The sequence below is a fragment of the Mobula birostris genome, chromosome 7 (genome assembly GCF_030028105.1).
Source record: "Mobula birostris isolate sMobBir1 chromosome 7, sMobBir1.hap1, whole genome shotgun sequence".
Taxonomy (NCBI): Eukaryota; Metazoa; Chordata; class Chondrichthyes; order Myliobatiformes; family Myliobatidae; genus Mobula; species Mobula birostris.
In genome coordinates this window covers 16,467,454-16,483,988 of record NC_092376.1, presented here as the reverse complement: position 1 = coordinate 16,483,988, position 16,535 = coordinate 16,467,454, and the positions used below count along the sequence as shown (strand labels likewise).

The following is a 16,535-nucleotide window of genomic DNA, read 5'->3' as shown; positions in this document are numbered from 1 at the left end:
GGAAGACGTGACAAGCCATCAGTGTTTCTGTGTTGCTTGGTACCCTTGAACTCTATGTCATAAGAGTGGGCTCCTAGGAATAGTGCCCACCATTGTAACCGGGTAGCCGTCATCACTGGAGATCCCCTCCTGGGTTTGAAAATGGACACAAGGGGTTGGTGATCTGTCACTAGCATAAACTTTTGTCCATAGAGGTTGTGGTGGAACTTCTTTATTCCCCATACGAGACTAAGGGTCTCTCGGTCGATCTGTGTGTAGTTGCATTCTACGCTCGTCAATGATCTTGAAGCAAACACAATTGGGCGTTCAGATCCATCTTTCATAATGTGTGACAAACGGCTCCACTGCCATCAGGGGATGCATTGCATGCCAGTCTGATGGGTAGGGATGGGTCATAATGGGTGAGCAGTTCATCAGATGTTATTAGTCTTTTTGTTTTCTTGAATGTTTTTTCACATTTTTCTGATCATTCCCACTTTGCTCCTGTCTGTAACAGTGTGTTGAATGGATGCAGTACTGTAGCAATGTTTGGGAGAAACTAGTGGTAGTCGTTTACAAGGCCCAAGTATGATCTGAGTTGTGACACATTCTCAGGTTTGGGTGCCTGTAGCATTGCTTCAGTCTTCTCTTGTGATTTATGTAAGCCTTGCTTGTCAATGATATGTCCACAATATTGGATATCATTCTTGAAAAACTCGCATTTCTCTCTTGTTGTGCGCAGACCATACTCACTCAGCCTGGTAAGCACTTTACCAAGGTTCTGGAGGTGCTCTTCACCAGTCATGATGATGTCGTCAAGGTAACATGTTGTTCCTGGGATATCTTGGAACACTTGGTTTGCTCTTTGCCAAATTGCTGGAGCTGATGTGACGCCATAGATGAGACAATTGTACTGGAACAGTCCCTTTTGAGTGTTAATTGTAAGGAACCTCCTGCCTGACTCTTCACTCTCCAATTACAGATAGTCTTGTGACAAGTCAATCCTTGAAAGCCTGTCCCTGCCTGCCAAAGAGGCAAAAATGTTTTCTGTTCGTGATAGGGGATACTGCACAGTATGCAGCACAGGGTTGATGCTCACCTTGAAATCCCCACATATGTGAAGGGCTCTGGCCTTCCCTTTCTTGATCACAAGGTCAGTGGGTGTGGTCTAATCGTTCCGCTCTACATTGGAGAAAACTCCAGATGCCTCCGAGCTCTGCAGTTCAGCATCCACTTTAGAACATAGTGCTTAAGGCACGGGGTATGCTTTATGGAATCTTGGTATCGCTGTTTCACTCAGTTCAATTCTGGCCTTCATGCCTTCTGAGTTTAGCAATACCATTCTCAAACACCTTCTCATTAGTGCTAAGCAGCTGTGTCAGTTTCTGGTTAGTGCTACCATTTGGGCTGCCGTTCCCTGTTGATGTCACACTGACAGCTTTGATTGAGTATCAGCCTAGTTAGATTTTTCTCAACAATTCACGTCTGTAAAGTGCTGGCCCTTCACTTTTCAATACCTAAAGTGCTAACTCTGAAACATTTACCTTCACTTTGCCTTTGGCAGATACTTTTTCACCTGTGTAAGTCTTTAGTATCACAAAGGTCTTCTCTAATGGTAACTTAGAAAACAGTCTGCTGGAGTCAGCCTCTGGAATTATGGACAAAGCTGACCCTATACCCAGCTCCATTTTCAGTTTTACACCAGACACATCTATTATGATCCAGGTGATTTCCTGATCTGCTTCAGTTATACGATGCAGCTCACCTTTGTCAGACTCTATATTGACTGATTCTGTTTTATATTCGGGAACTTAAATGTATTTGTTTAGTTCTGTCTTTCAGACTTTTCACTTGGTTGTGCTTTTTGCCTGCCTTGCGCATTCTCTCTATGAGACCTTGTCTGTGACACTTTCTGCACACTTTTTCTTTGAACGTAGGAGGATTTGCCACATCGACGGCATCTTTGGCTTTTTGAACCGTTCGGGGACATTTTGTGCATTTCACATTCGAATCTCCTTTTCTGCTGCATCCTTTGCTGCAGTATCTAAAGGATCTAAAGGATAATGGTCAATGCCCGTTCTAAGGTTAGGTCTCTTTCAGATAATAGCTTCTTTTGAGTGCATTGGCTATGCATGCCACATACAAACCTGTCTCTTAATGCATCAGAAAGTACACCTCTAAGATCACAGTACTGGGAAAGCTTGCACAGTTCTGCAATGTATTCAGAAAGGCTTTCATTCTTGGCCTGGTTCCTCTTGTAAAATCTAACTCTCTCAGCTATTACCAGTAATTTTGGGCTCAAGTGGTTTTGTAACATCGTAACAATTTCATCCATCGTCTTGCTTGCTGGCTTGCAGGGGTAGGTAAGTTAAATAAGAGACTGTACGTTCTTACACCCATTAAGCTAAGAGCATAGGGGCTTTCTTTTGCTCCTCCACATTGTTCGCGTTACAATGCAGACCCACCTTCTCAATATATGGCTCCCAGTCTTCATTAGCGCTATCAAATTCATCAACTTTCCCAACTTTATTTTCACCTTAACTTCAGCGCATCTTTCACTGTGCGCTGTGCTGAACTCACACCTTTGTTAGCGTTCATGACGGCTTTCTCGTACTGTTACTCTCGTTGTTTCGTCCTGTAACAGTTCATGATATTTTCAGACATTCAGCTTTGTACTCATCACCAATCTGTTGTGTCTGTTCACAACTACATATATATGAAATAAAAGTATGCACACAGGATACAGCTTTAACTGGTATATTCACATTGTAGCGTGAAAGAGAGAGAACAACATGCATGCACAGACAGCAGGTTAATATGGAGTGCTACGGGGGGGGGGAGGGGGGTCATTGCTATAAAAGAAATCGATCCATACATTACACCTATCAAGTCCATATGACTGTTAGTTTCAAACTTTCCTGTAACACAGCATCTTCTTTTATGTATCCTGACAAATTCTTTCATTATCTCATTACATCACATTATTAATGTAAGATTTGTGTAAATGGTGATCAGTATGGAGTCAGTGAGCCCAGGGGCCTGTTTCCATATTGCACGACTCTGTTGGTGACTTGGTCTTTATCATGTCCTCATTTGTTTTCCTCTTTCCTTTAGAAAAGTATCCAAGCTTGCTCAACCCTTCCGAGTTGACATAGCCTCTTAAGCACAACAGATTCTGCCAATGCTGGAAAGCAATAGCATCACACACAAAATGCTGTTGGATCTCAGCAGGTCAGGCAGCATCTATGGAGAGGAAAAACACTCTGGTGCCACTCTGGTCATTATCTACCTGTATCTGCTGTTGGCCTGATCAATTGCAGTTAAGGGGGGGACCTTACTACAGATAAAAATAGTGTTACTCATTGATGCAAGTGATTACTATCCTGGGAGTATTTGCTACTCAGATCGTAGTCCTGCAAAGAGCAGCATTTTATTCTCCAGTATAATTGTGAAAGGAAATGAGCTGCTTGTTTTCATTTGGTGGTATTTTTGGTTATGGTTCAGAAGGCTGGGGTTCAAATTGACAATAAACTGGACTGGTCAAAGAACACTGAGGCCATCTACAAGAAGGGTCAGAGCTGTCTCTATTTCCTGAGGAGACTGAGGTCCTTTAACATCTGTCGGACGATGCTGAGGATGTTCTACGAGTCTGTGGTGGCCAGTGCGATCATGTTTGCTGTTGTGTGCTGGGGCAGCAGGCTGAGGGTAGCAGACACCAATAGAATCAACAAACTCATTCGTAAGGCCAGTGATGTTGTGGGGATGGAACTGGACTCTCTGATGGTGGTGTCTGAAAAGAGGATGCTGTCCAAGTTGCATGCCATCTTGGACAATGTCTCCCATCCACTACATAATGTACTGGTTGGGCACAGGAGTACATTCAGCCAGAGACTCATTCCACCGAGATGCGTCATAGGAAGTCATTCCTGCCTGTGGCCATCAAACTTTACAACTCCTCCCTTGGAGGGTCAGACACCCTGAGCCAATAGGCTGGTCCTGGACTTATTTCCTGGCATAATTTACATATTACTATTTAATTATTTATGGTTTTATATTGCTATATTTATATTCTATTCTTGGTTGGTGCAACTGTAACGAAAACCAATTTCCCTCGGGATCAATAAAGTATGACTATGACTATGACTATGACTAAATCTTACTCCATGAATTTGAGTAGAAAAAAGGTTAAAAATTAAATTTATTGTTTGCACCAATGATCAACACAGTCCGAGGATATGCTAGGGGGCATCCTGCAAGTGTCATCATACTTCTGGTGTCAATATAGCATGCCCACAGCTTACTAACCCTAACCTGTACCTCTTTGGAATGTGGAAGGAAATCAAAGCACCCAGAGGAAATTCATGCAGTCATACAGGGAACATAAAAATTCCTTATAGACAGCCGTGGGAATTGACTAGGGATCTTTCAGCTGGCTGCACTAATTGCTACCTAATCAATGTTGAATGTCCAATGCATAGCGGAAAGAGTGCCAAGAGATCTTTTGCCTTCACATTAGATATAAAGTAGGTATTGCTTTAATGTTTCATCCAAAAGTACTTGATTAGTAGGGGTGGTCAGAGGTTATGGAGAGAGAACATGAGAATGGTGCTGAAAGGGAAAATAAATCAGCCATCATCGAATAGTGGTGGTTTGATGGGCTGAATGTCCTTATTCTACTCTTACATTTACTGATCTTGTAGTGAATGAATGGAGTCTGTAACCGTAATTCACTCTTCAATATTCTATTGGAGACAGGGACCTGAATCAAGAAACTGCTCTGTGAAGTAAGAGTAGTGAGCCACAGTTCAAAGTTCAAAGCTCAAAGGTAAATTTATTATCAAAGTATATACTGTATATGTCACCATATGTTACCCTGAGATTCATTTTCTTGTGGGCGTTCACAGTAGATACAAAGAAATACAATAGTATCTATGAAGAACTACACACAAAGATGGACAAACAACCAATGTGCAAAAGATGCTTTTATAGGCTTTATGAATTCAAGTATTATTCCCAGTTTCATTTTTGTATGTCTAACTAAACCCATCACAGCATGAACAACAGAGGCTGGATTCGCTTTATGGAGAAAGGCAAGTTTGAACCCAATTCTGGAGTCAACAGTTGGGAGAAATGCATAGCCAAAGCCTCCTACCTGGAAGAGTAACCAGGAGAATAACCATTTGCACAGTTTGAAGAGCCAGGTGGTGTGTTTGTATAGATTGGTGTTGACGACCCCTGGATCCACCACGTTCGAAGTTACGTGGCTCCCCTCCGCTGCTAGCCTTTGCTGCAGTTGGTACGAGAAGAGGACAAGAGCAAGTTTGCTCTGGGCATAAGCTCCATGGGACGAGTAGCTGGTTCTGCACAAAGAACACACCAAATATGACCGGGTCAATAATATACCCTCCATATGCTCAACACCACTCAGAGTAGTGTAATGCTATTACAGTGCCAGTGACGTGCTGCTCCCGCTGCTGCCTGTAATGAGTTTGTACATTCTTCCCATGATTGTGTAGGTTTTCTCCAGATGCTCTGGTTTCCTCCCACATTCCAGACATGTATGGATCATAGGTGATGTGGATTTGTTGGTGGGGGGGGGGGGAATAGGGAGGAAGGGAACATCAATGTATAAGATTAGAACAGTCTACAGAAAGTGGTGAAATACAGCCCGGTTCCTCACAGGTAAAGCTTCCCCCACCGTTGAGCACATCTACAATGAGTGGTGCCACAAGACAGCAGCATCCATTATCAAGGACCCCCACCATCCAGGCCATGCTCTCTTCCCACTACTTTCATTGGGCAGGAGGTACAGGAGCCTCAGATCTGACACCACTAGGTCCTGGAAGAAAGAAGGAAAGAAAGGAGAGAAAGGAAAAAAGAACAAAAGAAGGTATGAATGAGGACCTGAGTTATTAGGAAAAATTGAATAGGTTAGGACTGTATTCTTTAGAATGTAGAAGATTGAGAGCTGATTTGATAGGGATATACAAAATTCTGAGCAGCGTAGATAGGGTAAACGCAAGCAGGCTTTTTCCACTGAGTTTGGGTGGAACTACAACCAGAGGTCATAAGTTAAGGGCGAAAGGTGAGAAGTTTAAGGGAAACATGAGGAGAAGCTTCTTCACCTAGAGGGTCATGAGTGTGTGGAATGAGCTGCCAGCACGTGGTGCATGTGAGCTCAATTTCAACATTTAAGAAAAGTTTGGATTGGTACACGGCTGACTGGGGAGTGGAGAGCTATGGTCCCAGTGCAGGCTGATGGGAGTAGGTTATTTAAATGGTTGGACATGGACTAGATGGTTTGAAGAATCTGTTCTGTGCTGTACTATTCGATGACTATGACTCTTTACAAAAAGGAAAGAAAGAAAAAAAATTGATAGATAGATAGATAGACAGATAGAGAGTATCAGCACTCAAATATTGATCATTCACTAAACAAAGTCATGAGTGTAGTTGAGCATGAGGATGATACCACAGTTATTAGGTTACCAAACTAATATCTAGAAGCATGGGCCATTGATCCAGAGATACATGGCCTTATCCAAGCTCAGCAATCATTATCAATGATGACAACTAGGAATCAATCAAGCTGCTCAGAACCCAGCTGGTTTGTTTCAGGGAAGGGAATTCTCCCATTCTTTCCTCACCTGATTGATTGACCCAAAACAATGTGAATATCTCATATCCGAGAAACAAGAGTCTGTACGTGGCGGAAACTTGAACAACGATCTGCTGGAAGAACTCAGCTAGTCAAACAGCGACTGTGGGAAGAAAGGAATTGTCATTTTGGGTCGAAACCCTGCATCAGCACACGGTCTTACCAGCCTACTGGGTTTCTGAGTCTGACTCACATCTGAGCAAGCCACAGAGACTAGGAAGTTAGGAATAGACCATAAATGCTGCTCTAACCAACAACACCCACATCTTATGACTGAATAGACAGAACCAAAATTTACCTCAATTTCTATTGTTTTGGGACAATTCGCCTGTATTCTCTTTGGCGGATATGGTCATATAGGCACCCTGGCACATTCTGACTTTCCGTGTTTGCAACTGTGGGCGTGATTATCAGTAGGCCATTCCACAATGAAGATACCAACCAATCAACCCTGATCCTACTCTGATCCACTGTCTATACATAGAAATTTTCTGGCAAGAATCACTTGAAGGAAGATAGCAACAAGTGCTGATCACTTATACTTACTTGGTACCCTGACAAAGATTACTTGCTTATAGAGGTACGGTACTGTGCAAAGATCTTAGACACACACATATATGAGCTAAAGTGCCCAAGACTTTTGCACAGTACTATAGTAGTTTTATAAGCCAGCTGGTGGCATAGTGGCATCGGTGCCGGACTTCAGAGCAAAAGCTCCCGAGTTCGAACCCAGCTAGCTCCCCTGGCACGCTTTCCATCTGTGCTGGGTTGAGCGTTGAGCTAGCAACTCGACCTTGTAAAAACAGAAATTGCCTGCTACAGAAACATCAATAGCAAAACGTTGATGGCCTACGCTCTCTCGTGAGTTTAAAAGGCAATTTCCTTCTTTTTTTTATATAGCAGTTTTATGCGTTGCACTGTACTGGCGTACCTGTGCTGAGGGAGATTGTGGAGGAAATGCCTTTGCCAATTCCAAACTGACAGGGGTCTGCAAGTGAAGAAATCAAGGATCCCTTTGCACAAGGAGGTACAGTATTAAAGCTTAGGACTTGAAGCTTAAGGATTAGTTTTGAGGGGATGATGGTATTGAGTTGTTGCCAATGCAGCGCATCTTGATGTATGCATCTTTACTATCCAGATGTTCCAGCATTGAGTGAGGAGCCAGTGAATTGGCATCTGCTGTGGACCTGTCGTGCCAGCAGTCAAATTAGAGTGGATACAAGTTTCTTCTCAGGCAGGAATTGAGACCAACATCTCAAAGCACTTCATCACATTTGATGAGTGAACACTCCAGCTAGTTGATCAGCACAAGTGGGCCAAGTTATTGGGTGTATTTAAGACAGAGGTTCTTGATCAGCCAGGGCATCAAAGGGTATGGGGTGAATGAAGGCAGGGGAGTGGGGATGACTGGAAGAATTGGATCAGCCCATGATTGAATGGTGGAGCAGACTTGATGGGCCAAATGGCCTACTTCTGCTCCTATATCTTATCGGTCTTTAGTACTTGGTAAGTACCCTGTCTAGGCTGGATGCTTTCCATGGGTTCACTCTTCTGAAAGGATGCTCTTATGTCGGGCTCAGAGACGGAAATCATAGGGTTATCCAGGGCTGTGGGAGTTTGTGAAGGTGTCTCAATGCTTTGATGGTCAAAGCGAGCATAAAAGGCATTGAACTCATCTGTTGTCACCTACTGCATGTGGCTTGATTTCACTTTGTAGGAGGTGATAATATTCAAGTCCTTCCACAGCTGTCAAGCATCCTTCAATAACTCAAGTTTGGTCAGGAATTGACACTTCACACGTGAGATGGCTTTCTGGGATCCGTACTTGAACCTCTTGTATTTAACTTGGTCTCCAGACTTTGAATATCTCTGATCTGGCCCTCAGAAAATTGCAGATGTCATCCAGGGCTTCTGGCTAGGGAAGACTCTGAATGATTTTGTGGGGACACACTTGTCTGTGACAGCTGTGATGCATTCGTTCAGATCCTCTGAGGAGTCAGTCCTTGATTAGGCCCAGCCTACTGACTCAAAGCATATCCGTAGCTGCTCTCCTCTGGCCCCTGCAACCACCTCTTTGTTGTCCTTATCTCTGGGCCTTGCTCTTTAGCCTCTCCCTGTGTGCAGATAGGAGACGGACAGCTAAGTGATCAGATTTCCCAAAGTATAGTCTAGACATTCCTAATCAGAGCATAACAGCGGTCAAGTGTGTTGGGACCCGTGGTGCTGCAGTTGATATGTTGATGATAACTGGGCAGAGATTTCCTCAAACAAACCTGACTGAAGTCCCTGACAATGATTGAAAGGCATCGAGGTAGGCTGTTTCTTGTTTGTTAATCATGGCATTCAAAACATCGAGTGCTTGTTTAACATCTGCCTTTAGTGGTATGTAATCTGCGGTTAGGATGACAGAGGGGAAGGCTCTTGGTAAGTAGAACAGTTGGCACTTAATCATCAGATGTTCCAGGTCAGAGGAATGAAAGTGCAACAAAACTGCTGCGTCCGAACTCCACAAAGAGTTCATCACGAAACACAGATTGCTATCTTTTGCCATCTGCGAATCAGCAGTCCAGTCCATTCAGTGTACTGAGAAGCCCGCGGGTCTTACCAATGTATCCTGCATGTCTATATTGAGTCACGTCTCCAAGAAACATGGAACACAGCAATTCCTCATTTCCCTCCGATACAGCAATCTTGCCCTTAGATCCTCAAACTTGTTCTCCAACGATTGTACATTTGCTAACAAGGTACTGGGTAGAGGGAGTTTAATTCCTCAGCATTTCAGCCTGGCTTGGAATCTTCCTCTCTTCCAGATATGGTGATGTACGTTTCAAGGTCACAAAATCTCTAGTTCATTAGGACTGTTCAAAAGTATAGGGAAATTACAGGCTGCAGATTGCAGTGAGAGTAATTCAGCAGAAGTATATTTGAAGTTTTGTAAGCTGCCCACAACATGTTACCATGATTTACCAGTGCCTTTTGTGTTGCCCTTGTACAAGGGAAATGTCACACTAACCTGTATGCACTCCTCTCTGTGAGTCAAATCTCCGCAGTCAGCACAGAATTCCTTAACTGTAGAACATCCGTAAATCCTAATGACTAAATCCTCATTTCCCTCCTGAAACTTATCCCTGAAAGTGTGAGAAGTGCTACAACTGCCCCTACACCTTCTTCCTCACCACCATAGAAGGCCCCAAACAGTCCTTCCAGGTGAAGCAACACTTCACCTGTGAGCCTGTTGGGTCATCCACCATATTCGGGCTTCAGTGCGACCTCTTCTATGAGACTCTTCAATGAGACTCAATGTAGATTGGAGAACTGCTTTGTCGAGCACCTTTGCTCCATCTACTGTAAAAGTCATGATATCCTGGTGGCCACGATGAGGCTGCTGGAGGAGCAAGGCCATAACATAGGAACAGAACTCTGCTGTAATCTGGGAGAACCTATAAAGTATGCACAAAGTGATCAGATCCAATATACAGGATATAGAAACTAATCACATCCAGAACATATTCACACTGAATAAACCCAGCTCAGTATAGACACAGTGACATATCCTGTAAGCATACATTTGTGACATCCTATATGGTATAAATACTTATCACACCCTGTTACCTCAATAAACATATATCATTGTATCGTGTAGACATATATTTTTGCACACTACCAAATCTAATGTCAAATCCTGAATATATTAAAGAGATGTTCCTTTAGAAGAGAGAAGAGGAGGAATTTCCTTAGCTGGATGTGGTGAATCAGAAGGATATGGAAGCCAAGTCATTAGCAATATTTAGATTAGATTAGATTAGATTCAACTTTATTGTCATTGTGTCGAGTACAGATACAAAGCTAATGAAATGCATTTAGCATCTGACCAGAAATGAAAAGAATAATGTTATTTACAAAATAACTGCGAATAAAAAAAGTGCTACAGCACACAAATATAGAAGTACTGAGACAGTACAATACGGATGCAATACTGCTTAGCGCTGTGATGAGGTCAGCAGTGTCACAGTCTCAGGGAAGAAGCTCTTCCTGTGACTGCTGGTGCGGGAGCAGAGGCTCCTGTAGCACCTACCGGTTGGGAGGGGAATAAAAAGTCCATGGTTAGGGTGAGATGCATCCCTGATAATGCTTTTCGCCCTGCCCAGGCAGCGTTATGGTAGACGTTCTCAATGCCGATAATCCGCTGGGCAGTTTTCACCACATGCTGGAGTGCTTTGCAGCCCGATACAGGACAATTGCCATACCACACTGAGATGCAGTTGGTGAGTATGCTCTCAATGGTACAGCGGTAAAAGTCTGTCAGTATCCTGGGAAAGAGGTGAGCTTACAGAGGTAAGGCACAGATATATCGATTCTTGTTCAGTACAGGGGGTGGTGCTAGGGGTTACATGGAGAAGGCAAGAGAATGGGATTGAGAAAGAAGTATCAGCTGTGATTGAATGGCAGAGTAGACTCGATGAGCTGAATGACCTAATTTTGCTCCTATAGGGCACTATGATTATAGCCAGTTTAAAAATAATGTCTCCAATACAACTGCACTGTCCTCAATAAGATGCCAGTCTTCATACTCTGAATTCCATTAAGGGGACAGCATCAAATACAGAAATACACAGCCTATCAGTGCAGTTATTTCATTCATTCCTTTCTCTAGATAATGAAGCTCTTAAATTTATAAGAAAAAAACTACAGAAAATTGAGTAACAGGCACAAAGTGCAGGAGGAACCCAGTAATTTCTTCCCTCCCCGTTCTTCTTGCTTTTTCCATTCCTCTTTCTGGTTACCCCACAATCCTTCTCTTCTCCTCTCCTGTCAATCACCTCCCTCTGTTGCCCCTCCTCCTTCCCTTTCTTCCATGGTTCACTGACCTCTCCTATCAGATTCTTTCAGGTTCCTTCTTCTTCAGTCCTCAGCTTCTTCCACCTATCCCCTCCCTGCCTCTTACTTTATCACCCCTCTCCCACCCATCCACCTGGCCTCACCTGCCAGCTTGTACTCCTCCCTCTTATTCTGGCTTCTTCCCCCTTCCTTTCCAGTCCTGATGAAGGGTCTCAGCCCGATATGTCAACTGTTTATTCCTCTCAATCGATGCTGCCTGACTTGCTGAGTTCCTCCAGCATTTTGTGTGTGTTAATCAGACGCAGAAGCCTGTGGCTTACCAGTGTAGTTATTTAATTCAATCCTTCGATAGGTGATTAAGGATTAATTTCATAAGAAAATGAACATTTACAGGATTTCCGATTTGTCCTGGGAGCAAGTGAAAGTAGTAATTTAGTCAATAGGGTTCTTAGACATAGAATGATGGATACTTGGGAGTAATTACAAGCTAATATCCCAAATTAGTAGCAAATTTACTCCTTAGTACTGGGTGAGATGCATGAAAGCTGTATAAAATCAGCTGGGCATTTCCTGTGTCCTGCTGCTACAATACTAAACAACAAAACCACATAGATAAGGATAGGGTATTGTGTCGGGTTCCTCCTGTGCTTGAGTAGACAAGAGTTAAGGTTATTTCTCAGCAGTCTGTTCGCAGACATGGTAAATGACTCTAATTATGCAAATACTGATGGAAGCTAGGCACTGTCCTGGAGGTATTCCAAATTTTACAATCCTTGGTCGATGATAATAAAAATGCCCCAGGCACGCACGAAGTGAAGGCTCCATCTAGATTGTAATATTCTGCAGAAGAGTTTTGAGAAGATTCTCACAATTACAAAATTGTGATGAAGGGAATGAAACAAGGGTTCAGCAAGTTGATTGGAATCCAGGAGATGCAGATGCTGGTATGTGAAGCAACACACAAGATGCTGGAGGAACTCACTGGGTCAGAAGACATCTGATAGTGGGTCTCAAAAAATCAACCATCCATTTCCCTCCATAGATGTTGCCTGACCTGCTGAGCTCCTCTAGAATCTTGTGTGGTGTTTCACGCCATTGATTCTTGAGTCATTGACTCCTGGGAGAGTGATGATCCCTTTGGTAGAATTAAATAGACTGGGTCTACACTCTCTATACTTTAGAAGAATTGAGACTCATTGAAACACACAATATTCTTACAATCATCATGTGGGATTACAATCTTTCGAATTCTCCTATTAAGAAGGCAACAGGCGCTCAAATGTTGAGCATATTCATTACAGAAACCAATAGATTTTGATATATGAGGTTAGCACAGGAAAATAGCACTGAGATTATAGAGCAGCCCTGAAATGCTGAGATAAACTGGATGTGCAGAGGATGCTTCCAATAGCGGGAAAGTCTAACACCAGCGGGCCCAGCGTCAGAATAGAAGCTTGCTCGCTATAGAACAGAGGTGAGGAGGAATTTCTTTAGCCAGTGGCTGTTGAATCTGTGGAATTCATTGCCACAGATGGCTGTGGAGGCCAAGTCATTGGGTATATTTAAAGTGGAGGCTGATAGGTTCTTGATTAGTAAGAGCATTAAAGGATAAGGGGAGAAGGCAGGAAAATGGGGTTGGGAGGGATAATAAATCAGCCATGATGGAATGGTAGAGCAGACTCGATGGGCCAAATGGTCTAATTCTGCCCCTACATCTTATGGTCTTATCTTATTAATTGGTGGAGCAGATCCAAGAGCTCCAAATGAGCTGCTCTTGCTGTACTTTTACTTCCTTATGATGCTCAATCCAATCCTGAGCTATAAGCAGCATCGCTCATTTAAATATTATTCAACTTTTAGCTAGAAACAGAAAAGATAGATCTACATTAATAGTAAAAATAGAAATTGCTGAAAGCTATTACAGCTATTTATGACTTGGACAATAATCTTTTATTTTATTTTATTTTATATTAGTCAAATAGCTTAGAGTAGGCCCTTCTGGCCCTTTGAGCCATGCTGCCCCAACAATCCTCAACAAATCTGATTAGCCCTAACCTATTCATGAGACAACTTACACTGACCAATTAACCTATCTGGTATGTCTTTGGACTGTGGGAGGAAATGGAGACGGGCTGGTTGGCAAGTTTGAAAACAACACAAAAGTTGATGGTTGTGGACAGTGTAGAGGGCTACCAAAATAATACAGCAGAATCTCTCTCTTCCTCACTTATTCTTTCTCTCTTCTTGTCTGTCTCTGTCTGTCTGTCTCTCTCTCCATCGTTCCATCACCTTGTCAGGACATTTCACTAGGTTCAGAAGTGTCATGTGATGTTTCCCGAAGCACTTAACTTGTTTTCCTGGGGCAATGGTATTACAGGTGTATCGAATGGGAAAGGCTTTCTGTGGGGTGAAATTAAATGGAATTAAATATCTTTTTCATTCATATTTTCTAGTTTTCATGAAAGCTTGTTGATTTTTTTAAATTGGCTTCCATTTTCAATCATGACCTTGCTTTTTCTCTGTTGTTGGATAAATGGAATTTCTGAACAGCTCTTAAAATAGTATTACATACAGTCCAATTTTTTTGATTAGACTTTCAAATAAAAGGAGCAGATTAGGCTATTTGACCTTCCAATTCTGCTCCACCATTCAATTCCGGCCGATTTTATTTCTCAACCCCATACACCTGCCTTTTCCCTTACCCTTTAACCACCTTACCAGTGAAGAATCTTTTAATCGCAATTCTGAGTATGTGTTTTTCATCATGTATAGAAAGGCATGGGTGAAGAAGCTGCACTGATGGGCCACAGGTTTCTTTGTTTGATGTTGTCTACTTCATGGAAATCACAATCCAGACAGCACATTGGTAAACCTCTTCTGCACCCTCTCAAAAGCCTCGACATCCTTCCTGTAATGGGGCACCCAGAAATGTGTGTGTAACATTCAGTTATATTGGCTCGCACATGTCTAGGGGAAATCCCACCCAGCACCTGCCTCAACGCCCCCCACAGGGTCGATTGCCGCCTGAATCAATCCCAAACATCAATCATCAGCCAGCACACCCAGTACGTTTTACCAAGTACACTTTATCGGGATTACTAATTCTATGATATTAATATAAAATCGATACAGAAAAGGAAGTAATGAAAAAAAGGCGTCAAGACTTATCAAAGTCCAAGTTCTTCGTGTAGGAGCTCAATCAATTCCTGGCAACCACGGCTCGGGACCACCCGAAGTGATCGACCGGAGCCTTTCCGCACGTCCGCCGTCCTCCCCGTCTCTCCTCCGACTCCCCGCCAAAAACCCTGTCCCCAGTCATATGATACAGCATTATCATCCGAAAACAAAACGATACATAGAAACCATAGAAACTACAGCACAGGAACAGGCCCTTTGGCCCTTCTTGGCTGTGCCAAACCACTTTCTGCCTAGTCCCACTGACCTGCACACGGACCATATCCCTCCATACACCTCCCATCCATGTATCTGTCCAATTTATTCTTAAATGTTAAAAAAGAACCCGCATTTACCACCTCGTCTGGCAGCTCATTCCATACTCCCACCACTCTCTGTGTGAAGAAGCCCCCCCCCCAATGTTCCCTTTAAACTTTTCCTCCCTCACCCTTAACCCATGTCCTCTGGTTTTTTTCTCCCCTTGCCTCAGTGGAAAAAGCCTGCTTGCATTCACTCTATCTATACCCATCATAATTTTATAACCTCTATCAAATCTCCCCTCATTCTTCTACGCTCCAGGGAGTAAAGTCCTAACCTATTCAACCTTTCTCTGTAACTGAGTAGTTTCTCAAGTCCCGGCAACATCCTTGTAAACCTTCTCTGCACTCTTTCAATCTTATTTATATCCTTCCTGTAATTTGGTGACCAAAACTGAACACAATACTCCAGATTCGGCCTCACCAATGCCTTATACAACCTCATCATAACATTCCAGCTCTTATACTCAATACTTCGATTAATAAAGGCCAATGTACCAAAAGCTCTACTTACGACCCCATCTACCTGTGACGACACTTTTAGGGAATTTTGCATCTGTATTCCCAGATCCCTCTGTTCCACTGCACTCCTCAGTGCCTTACCATTAACGCTGTATGTTCTACCTTGGTTTGTCCTTCCAACGTGCAATGCCTCACACTTGTCAGTATTAAACTCCATCTGCCATTTTTCAGCCCATTTTTCCAGCTGGTCCAAGTCCCTCTGCAGGCTCTGAAAACCTTCCTCACTGTCTACTACACCTCCAATCTTTGTATCATCAGCAAACTTGCTGATCCAATTAACCACATTATCATCCAGATCATTGATATAGATGACAAATAACAATGGACCCAGCACTGATCCCTGTGGCACACCACTAGTCACAGGCCTCCACTCAGAGAAGCAATTCTCTACCACCACTCTCTGGCTTCTTCCATCGAGCCAATGTCCAATCCAATTTACCACCTCTCCATGTATACCAAGCGACTGAATTTTCCTAACTAACCTCCCATGTGGGACCTTGTCAAAGGCCTTACTGAAGTCCATGTAAACAATATCCACTGCCTTCCCTTAGATCATTCTGATCTTCAAGAGGACCAATTTTATCCCTTACCCACTTTCCTGGTAACCTCCTCGAAAAACTCCAACAGATTGGTCAAACATGACCTACCACGCACAAAGCCATGTTGACTCTCCCTAATAACCCCTGTCTATCCAAATGTTTGTAGATTCTGTCTCTTAGTACTCCCTCCAATAACTTACCTACTACTGACGTTAAACTCACCGGCCTATAATTTCCCGGATTACTTTTCGATCCTTTTTTAAACAACGGAACCTCATGAGCCACTCTCCAATCCTCCGGCACTTCACCCATAGACAGCGACATTTTAAATATTTCTGCCAGGGCCCCCGCAATTTCAACACTAGTCTCCTTCAAGGTCCGAGGGAACACTCTGTCAGGTCCCGGGGATGTATCCACTTTAGTTTTCCTCAAGACAGCAAGCACCTCCTCCTTTTCAATCTGTACAGTTTCCATGGTCTCACTACTTGATTCCCTCAACTCCATAGA

The 16,535-nt window shown here is 43.1% G+C and overlaps 1 protein-coding gene across 3 annotated transcripts in view; it reads right to left on the bottom strand.

Annotated features, from left to right (window-relative positions):
• Positions 1-16,535, bottom strand: part of dhrsx (dehydrogenase/reductase (SDR family) X-linked) — a 365,248-nt gene that overhangs the window by 43,644 nt on the left and 305,069 nt on the right. For all 3 annotated transcript variants that reach the window (XM_072262658.1, XM_072262659.1, XM_072262660.1), the window contains one exon: positions 5,132-5,339. In XM_072262658.1, the coding sequence (XP_072118759.1) occupies positions 5,132-5,339 (208 nt within the window). The remainder of the gene's footprint in view (positions 1-5,131; positions 5,340-16,535) is intronic.